This window comes from Balaenoptera borealis (assembly GCF_965194805.1).
Source record: "Balaenoptera borealis genome assembly, chromosome: 20".
Taxonomy (NCBI): Eukaryota; Metazoa; Chordata; class Mammalia; order Artiodactyla; family Balaenopteridae; genus Balaenoptera; species Balaenoptera borealis.
This window is the reverse complement of record NC_138879.1, coordinates 17,080,323-17,089,219: the sequence shown is the minus strand read 5'-3', so window position 1 is coordinate 17,089,219 and position 8,897 is coordinate 17,080,323. Positions and strand designations below refer to the sequence as shown.

The 8,897-nt window shown below is 59.6% G+C and overlaps 1 protein-coding gene across 2 annotated transcripts in view; it reads left to right on the top strand.

Moving 5' to 3' along the window:
• The first annotated feature begins 4,601 nt into the window (after positions 1-4,601).
• The window catches only part of WNT3 (Wnt family member 3), a 53,379-nt gene continuing 49,083 nt past the window's right edge, over positions 4,602-8,897 (top strand). Inside the window, exon 1 of one of the 2 annotated variants that reach the window (XM_082373842.1) lies at positions 4,602-4,839. In XM_082373842.1, the coding sequence (XP_082229968.1) occupies positions 4,760-4,839 (80 nt within the window). In that variant the 5' untranslated portion in view covers positions 4,602-4,759. The remainder of the gene's footprint in view (positions 4,840-8,897) is intronic. The other variant, XM_082373845.1, reaches the window with a different exon arrangement.

Below are 8,897 nucleotides of genomic sequence, written 5' to 3'. Positions count from 1 at the left end.
AGCCACTTATTCCTCAGCCCCTAAGAGGAGAAGAAAGAAACCCAATATTTATTATTCACCATCCTCGGGCTGGCGTTCTGTCAGCACGGTTCTCATTTAACGCTGACAACTCCCTATGAGATATAAAGTATTGTCTCCACCTGGGATGGCACAGAGGAGGCTCAGAGATAACAGGCAGCTGGCCAGGGGTGCCCCCACCCCATTTTTCTGTTGTTCCCTCCCTTCTAAAGGACTTTGACCCCAAATCCCTTTCCAAAATGCCCTTGGGGAACTAGAGATGACTAAAACAGGAGGAACTACTGGCACACGGAAAACCCCTGACCGCCCCACAGGTGGCACCTGTGATCTTGGGGTGCTGGTGGGCCAGGCCAGGAAGGACTCAGTGACATCACCCTGCCGTTTGCAGCCTTCCGCGTCTTGACACAAGGTTGAGGCAGCCGCACGATCCCCGCCTGATGGTGCCCAGGAGTGGGAACCCGGGGCCTCACATCACCCCGCCCGCGCCCGCGTCCTGCATCTCGGGCGTCCTGCGTCTGTGGCGCGGCCCGCTCTCCCAGGGGAGCCACGAGGATGGGGAGGAGAGGGGAGCCTGAAGCCACGCACACCTTATCCCCAGCTAAGCTCGGGGATTGCGAAGTAGATTAAAGGCATTCACTCACGAGGATGCCTACTTAACCGGGATCCCCAAAGATCCGGGCTGCTCACCGACAAAGGTTCCGGCTCCCAGCCCGCGGGTGCGGGCGCGGGGCGGGGCCACCTTCCTCGCCTGCAGACTTCCTGCCTTATTATCAGCACCGCCGCCAGGGGGCGCGCCGGGGCCGGGAGACCGAGAGGCTGGCGCGCTCCGGGGTGCCTTTGTGCGTTCGGCTGGCGTTTGTTGCTCACCTATGTGCTTACCCAGTGCACGCTTCCGGCATTTCCAGGACGCTGCCTCTACACTGGCGGTTTAAAGAAATCTTGTTTGATTAATTCCTGCGCCACCACCCACGCCATGGACCACCTGCCTCCTGGTTGCCCTCTCCGGTTGTCTAGCTTTCTTTCTAGTGGCCTCCAAGGAGAACCTCGCTTGAAACCATTCTGCGGCTCCTGTAGCTCTTGGGGTAAAGTTAAAAGCCCCTCTCTCGGTCGGGGTCCGTGGAAGGAGCTCCCACGCGCCCCCTTCATGCTGTTTCCCCGCGGGAGTCGCGAGGTTGCAGACCTTCCGCACTTGCTGCTTCCTCCGCCCACAGCAGCTTTGCCCTCTCCCTTCACCCTCCCCAGGCTGGTCTGGGCTCCTGGCTCCTGGGCCCCAGCAGCCTTTGGGCAAGTTTCGAGCAGAAGTGAAGCGCACAGCGCTGGATCGAAGACGTCCTCCTCCTCCCTCCCCGCCATAGACGGGTAGCCCGCTGCGGGCGGGGACAAGGCCGCCCCGTCCTTTGTCTCGGAGGTGCCTCCGCAGGGGGCCCGGTTGAGCGGCGCTGAATACACAGCGGCCGACTGCTTGCCCCGGGGGAGCGCACGTCAAAGGGAACCTCGGGGCAGCTATAGAGGTGGAGGTGGGATGGAGATGAGCAGTCACTCGGCCGGTCTGAGGTCCCGGACACTCACACACACAACACAGAGTGCTTCCCACGTGCCACCCCTCAGCCCCCAGGTCCCTTTCAAAAGGCCACCCTCCCACTCAGGCGGAGGCCTCGGGGTCCAACGCCCGGGAGCCTCCACCTCACCCGCCCTGGCTGGCCTTGGAGTGAATTTAACCCTTTCCCCACCGCGTGCAACCCTTCGTGCGGTTCGGGTGCCCATGAGAGAGGGCGTTTCCGTTCGTGACACGTGGCTCTGGGGTGCCCTCCCCCTCCCGGGCAGGGACCATTCCTGCGTTCCCACCGGCAGCTTTGGGCCGGCAGGAGGAAGGAAATTAAGCCTGTGTTGAAGGAAGGACACCTGGCAGGGGAGGGAAAGGGCTCAGGAATCCCCTCCTCTGGGGAGCTTTCAAATGGGGGGAAATCCCCACACAGTTTCCATTCTCCAGGGCGCCTTGCCCGGCCGCTAGCAGGTTCCCACATCGCCCCTCCAGTCTTCTCCTTCTTCACTTCCTCAGTGTGAGGCTAGCAAAAGTCCGGGACTCCACCCTACCACCCACTTGTGTCCCTGTCTCTCTTCCATTCTCTGCCCCATGCTCAGGACCGGGGTCTCCGGGTGCTCCCAGGCTGCCTGAAGAAGGCATCAGAATACACGCATCCCTTCAGGGAATGGCCAGCCTTGCCTACACAGCCCAGGGCCACTGGCTGGGCAAGCCAACCCCCACCCCACCTGCAGCCTCGGGCATCTCCTGCCCCCACCTCCCAGGCTGGCACCTATGGAATTTGGGGACCCAGAAATGACCCCAAAGAGGTCATCTAGTCCATCCCCCACCTGCCTCCTGACCACCCTGAATCTGCAGTGGTGTCTTGGTGGCCAGGGAAGGGTAGCCCTCCTCAGCTCTCAGAAAGATGATTGTGGGGCTCCAGAGTCCCCCAGACTGACAGGCAGGATTGGAGTTCCAGCGGGCACATCTGATCAGAAAACCAGCTGAGAGCCCCCGTTGGGGAGGACAGAGCTCCGGGTAGGACTTAGGGTGTGTGTGGAGGGCTCTCTACCCCTAGAGCCGGGGCCCTGAGGCTCCGCAGTCAGGGAAAATGGCAAATCCTCCGCAACCCCCTTTCCAGGTGAATCAGAAATAGGCACACCAGAATCAGCCCGCCACGGGGCCATCTCTGAAGGTCCCCATCTCTGCAGCCTCCACCCCGTCCACTGTCCAGGGCAGGTTGGGGTTTTCTCTTCGCCTTGTTCATCCTTCCCCATCTCTGCCTCTCCCTCCCCTTTTCTTCCCCTTCTTTCTCCTTGGGCTCCCTCTGCTAGTCTCCCCTCCCTCTCCTCTCTCTCTCTCTTTCTCTCTCAGGCCCTCGCTGGTGCTCTCTCTCTTTTTTCACTACTCTGTCTCTCCCTTTTCTCCCCTTCCCTCCCCTCCTCTCTTTCATCTCCCCCCCACCCCCCCTCCAGTCGAACACCGGGCTAGGAACGCGGCAGAAGCTGTGACAAGCCCAGGCGGCTCTCCCGACCCTTGATGCCCCCGGGCCAGTTTTCCAAGCTCCCCGCGCCCATCACAGCCTTGTGCGGAGAGGGCTCTCGGGATGGGCAGGGGCAGTGGGTTCAAGCTATGGGCACGGGTGGCCCAGGTCAAAGGCTAGGAATGTCTGGCCCTGGCGTGGACTTCCTCCAGCCATGCCCCCATCTGGCAGAGGGCCTGCCACTCCCAGCCTCGCAGCACTGGGGGTCAGCTCATTTGCTGCCCCTTCTGCCACAGTGCTGGGAGTCACTGCCCTCAATCCCTCTTACTGCCCTTGCTTTCTTTGCCCCAGGCCCAGGGATGATGCTCCAGCACCCATCCCTCGCCTGGGGTGCCTCTGGGGGCCTTGAGTGGCCTGGGAGCAGGGTTGGGGGGCAGGTGTCCAGGTGACAGGGGTCAAGGCCCCCCAAATCTGGCTTCAGTCTCAGCACCACTTAAGGCAGACCTAATTCCTTGACCCTGGAGAGGGAGAAGAGAGAAAGAATCCACGGAGGCCCTGGAAGGACTTTTTTCCTATGGCGAGGGGTGGGGTATTTGGATACATTTGGTGTCCACACAGGAAAGGGGGACGTTATCACCAAACCCCAGGTTGGAGCCCAGGGCCTCAGGCAGGAGAGTTGGGCAGGGAAGGGGGTCTCGATGGCAAGGAGGTCCTCCGAGGACCCCAGCTGCTCCCTATTGGGGCTACTGCGTTTCACGCGCCCCAAACTGTTCATCCACAAGATCCAAATGGGACCGCGGGTCGTCCTTCTGACCTGAGCTTGAGGCCGGGCCTGAACCCCTCTAGGAGGAGAAAGTGACCCGGCTCCCCGCGCAGGAAATGCAACTGGCCGCTGGTGTCAGTTGCAGGAAATGCAAAGGCAGCAGGAGGTCCCGATACCGATCTGATCCCTGACAAAAGACTCAAATGACACTCGGCTCTGTCCCCCGGCGCCGCCCGCAGCCAGATCTTCGAGCCTCCGCGGACCCTTCTGCGCGCCTCTCGGATACCCGGGAAGCGACCTCCCGCGGCTGGGTCGAGTGGCCGGCCCGCTCGCGGGCTCGGGAGGCTGGGAGGGGTTGCATTTTCCAACCCCCTCCGAGACCCTCGGATCCTGTCCTGCCCGAGCGAAGCTTCTGGAAACATCCCTGTGCTTTCTACTCTCGATTCCTCATAGGCCCAAGTCCCAAGAGGTCACGGTCTCCCGAGAGAAAAGGAGCCACCCATCAATACCCACGCCAACCTGGCACCACGTGAACGCCCCAGTCACAGCCCCGGCTCCCTAAACCTGGCTGGCGGGGGGCCGCGGCGGTCCCGCGCCAGCAGAGGGTCCGACGTGCCGTGTCCCCCCAAGTTCCCACTGTGTCCGGGGCGCGGGCTTTGCCCAAGTTTGCTGGGCGATGCCCTTCCCGGAGCCCGACTCGTGGGCCGGGCGGGAGGGGCGCGTGATTGACAGGCTGAACTAGAGACTCATCTCTTACCTTAGGCCGCGGGCGCTGATTGGCTGCTCGCTGACATCCTCAAACCCGGCTGCTCCGCGCTGGGCTCGGGAGGGGGGCAGCTGCGGGTGGAGGTGCGCTTCTGACAAGCCCGAAAGTCATTTCCAATCTCAAGTGGACTTTGTTCCAACTATTGGGGGCGTCGCTCCCCCTCTTCATGGTCGCGGGCAAACTTCCTCCTCGGCGCCGCTTCTAATGGAGCCCCACCTGCTCGGGCTGCTCCTCGGCCTCCTGCTCTGTGGCACCAGGGTCCTCGCCGGCTACCCAATTTGGTGGTAAGACTCGCCTCTTATCTGCCCGCGGCCAGATTTCTCCGCGGGGCCCCAGGGAGGTGGGGGGCGCTAGCTGGGGGTGGGCTGCGGCAGGGCTGGGGCTCCTTTCTTCTTACCTCCCTCCAGCACCCCGACTCGCCCACCTCCCTGGATTTTCTGCTGGTGTCGCCTTCAGAATCCAACTCCTGGCTTCTCTGATAATCACCATTTTCCCTGCTACTCGCTGCAGAGGCTGGAGGACGTTCCCCGTCTCAGAAGGTCTCTTATTCTTAGATCCTAACCCTCCACCCGTCCCACTCTGGGGGCCCCGAAGACCCTCCATTTGCTTGCAGTTGGCTTTCTGGAAATCCAGCGATGTCCCTGGGGCCCAGCCACTCCTCTTCTCCATTTTGGGGTCTTCATGGGCAAAATCATCCTGTTCCTTCATTGCCACCCTCACCTCCTTCGGCGCCTCCATCAGGAGATTTCCCCACAATAACCCCCCTGTGCCTTCATATTTTAGACCCCAATCGCTTCAGGGATCCCCCGGGGCAGGGTAGTGGGGGGTGGATTTCATCAGATTCTCCCCACTCTGCTCTAGATTAATCTGGAGCCTCAGAAGTGAATATGGTATTTGCTGATCCGAGATGCCATTGAATTCAGATTTAATTCATTTCTTGCTTGTCCATCCTGGCAAAAGCGGGGCTTCTTGAAAATGTAGTTGTTTGGGAGGGGGTGGGTTTGTTCTTTGACCAAAAACCCCATTCTCCATGTCAAATTCGTTCCTTTTGGAAAAACCCGAGGACCGAGGAGAAAGGGAGAGAGGGAGAGGAGGATCCCGTCCCCGAGAAATGCGGATACAAAAGACATTTTTAGTAAATAAGGCTGGGAAACCAGGCGCGGTGTTTTGGCGGGGGGCGGGTGGGGGGTTGTGCGTGTATGGGGGAACTGGCCGTGGAATAAACAGCCCTTTGGGAGCCCCAGTTCCAGGGAGTCCCCTTGTTTTCCAAGCGGCCTCATCGACACCCAGCAGGTCCCAGAGGCCAGAGGGGAAAGACACACTGAAACCAGTTCTCTAAATTACACCCCGCCTCTCCTCAGTCTCCAGCCCCCTGCATTCCGGAAAACTTTAATTAAAGAATCTTCCCCTCCTGGATGTAGGAGAGCCTCAGCCAGGGGGTGGTGGGGTGGAAGGTGAGGAGGAAGAATTGGGGATCTGTGAGTTAGCAGAGGGACTGTGGCCCCGGAATGAAAGTCAGAGAGGAGTGCCACCTGCGTGTCCCCCTTTCCCTTAACCACCCTTTGCCCAGCTTGGGATAGGGGGAGCAGAGCAAGGAGATTTGGGACCACACCCCGAGTCTGCCTGCAGCTGTTTGGGGGTGGCAGCATTTGTATCTGGGTGTTTGGGGGGTCAGGATGGGAGTAAGAGCAGGGCATGGCCAAGGGTCTCCATTTAGAGGGTACTGAGAGTTGCTCCCAGGACAGACATCTAAGGGGAAGTCTTTCTTCTGCCCAGCCCTTCCTTCCCGTGGCGATGGGCTGGCCTGAGGCCTCCTGTACATAAAGAAGTCCCCAGGGTGGCCGGAGCAGCCTGGGATGCCAGGTTGGGGGCTTTGGCAGTTGTGAGGAAGGCTGCTGCAGAAACCAATCCCGCCCCACTGGCCCTTCCCGACCCTCTTCCCATCCCCTGCCCAAGGCCATGCTGTTCTCTTCTTTCACAGGGACCTTGGGGGTGGGCCGGGAGGGTGGGAACAGAGGGCTTGGAGCCCCATAGGCTGCAGGAACCAAGGGGGGAAGACCAGCTTCCCCTATCCTATGAACTGGACAAGGGCACTTCCTGGGTCAATGCTGGTGGCTGGGGGGTCTGCTGTGTAATGGTGCATTGGGGAGCATCCCGATAGGGACCACCCAATAGGAAGATGTTGGGAAAACCTGGAAAGCCAGGACATTGGCCCTAACATAACGCTGGACACATGGCTTGTTTGGGGTTGGCGGGGACAGGGTTGCTGCTTTGTCTGAACAGTGTGTGTGTGTGTGTGTGTGTGTGTGTGTGTGTTTGTTTAGGTCTATGACCCTAAGGAGTGTCATCTGTACACTAGTGTGCCTCTGTGTGAAGCAGTGTCTGTGCCTGCAACTGGATGACTGTGGACGTGAACTTGTATGAGATGTGCCTGAGGGTTCCATGGCCCGTGACAGGGTGTGCTGTGTATCTGCACACAAGTGTCAGCAAGCGGCTGATTCTATGTGAGTGTGTGTGTATGTGTGTGAGACACAGAAAGTCTAGAAGTATCTATGCCCATGTAAAGGTCAGCACCTGTGTCTGCTTATGACACCGCATGACTATGTTCACGACCAGGCATGTGAGTGGTGTGTGTGTGTGTGCGTCTGCACGCACGCGCGAGTGTGCATGCGTGCACGTGTCTTCATGATTGTATAAGGGGAAAGCTCCACAGATGTCTTTGTGCATGGATATCAGTGCTCATGGCCATGACCTGATTGTGAGTATGAGTGTGGCGAGGGCTATGTCTGAGTTTGCCTGTGACCCTGTCCTCAAGTGCTAGTGACCATGGCTGGGCCCATGGCTATGGATATGTTTGCAGACATATGACCTGTAAGTGTGAATGACATCCCAAACTTGGGTGCTTGGTGGGCATCCATGGTCCCAGAGGGACAGTCCAGCAGACACATACAAGTGTCTAATGAGGAAGCTGCAAGGGCCACAGTGACCTGGGATCCGGGGCTGGGCAGCATGGGGGGCGGTGCAGAGCCTTCTTTGGCACAAGCTCATCCTGTCTGTCTGAGGACTATGGTCACCAGCCCTCCCCTCTTACACCGTCTGTCTTTGGTCTTGGAGCTAGGGTGGTGGGTGTCATGTTCTCAGGGCCCGGGGCAGGGGGCCAGGGCTGGGACAGGGACAGTAGAGTAGACGGGCCTCAGATTCCTATTCCTACTCTGCCCCCAGGGCAGCCAGATTCCAGTTCTTTAGCCCATCATGGCCTGCCCTCTTTGGCCCTCCCAGCTCACACATTTCCTAGGAGAGACTTTAGGGGGAAATAGTTCAGCTGGGATTTCTGCCCGTGTCACCCCTCAAGGAAGGCACCCCCATCCCAAACGTTCTGCGCTGCTCAGGCCCCAGCCCTGAGAGAAGGTAGACCAGAAGCCTGAGCTACAAGGGGCCTCAGACAGAGGCTCATGGAAGGAAGAGACGTGTTCCAGGGCCTCGCAGCCAGGTAGTGGCGGAGCTGGGAGCCGTGGCAGCAGCACTGATTTCTCTAATTCTTCTTGTCAGTCCCAGTTAGCGCCTGGTAGAGGAACTTGTCTTTCTTCTCCTTCCTGGGGGAAAAATGAACGATCTTATTAGGGCCCAGCCTAGTGCCTGCTGCATTCCAGAGGCAGAGGCCCTGATGGAAGGGGCCTGTGCTGGGGGTCGGGAGCCCACCTCCGTGGGACACATCCCTCTGGGCCTCTGTTTCCTTACTCAGGAATCACCAGCCTGCCCCTGCTTCACAGCTTGGGTGAAAGTGCTCCGCAGAAGTCAAGAGCAGTGAGCTGGGCAATAACAGCTGAGTTCTCTCTCCACCATCCTGGGAGCCATTTCCCCACTCAAGCACTTGCCCTAAGCCCTGCCTCGGTTTCCCCATCTGTCCGATGTCCCGCTGCCTCCCCCACCCACTCCCACCTCCACCCGCCTTTCAGAGGCTTGTGAACATGTTCAGTCAAACCCCGTGGGGGTCAGTGGGCTGGGCCCAGGGAGGCACCTGGAGACTGCGGGGGAGGAAGGCCCCAGGCCAGGTGTTAACACTTGTAACAGGCAGGAATTACAGCTGGCTGGGGCTGGGGCTGGTGAGGAGCTGAGCTGGCTGGAGGCTGTTGATCCCACAGACAGACAGACAGACAGATGGGCAGATACCAGATCGGATGGCCAGGCTTTAACCGGGTGGTCTCTCCCTTCCAGGGCAGGCCTTACCCTGGGGGGATGTGGTGGGGAAATTAATCCAGGTTTCTTGGAAGTGAGTTAACAGCCCTCCTGCCCACCCCACCCCTCCCATTGTGGGCGGGGCTTGCTGTCCAAAGGGAGCAAA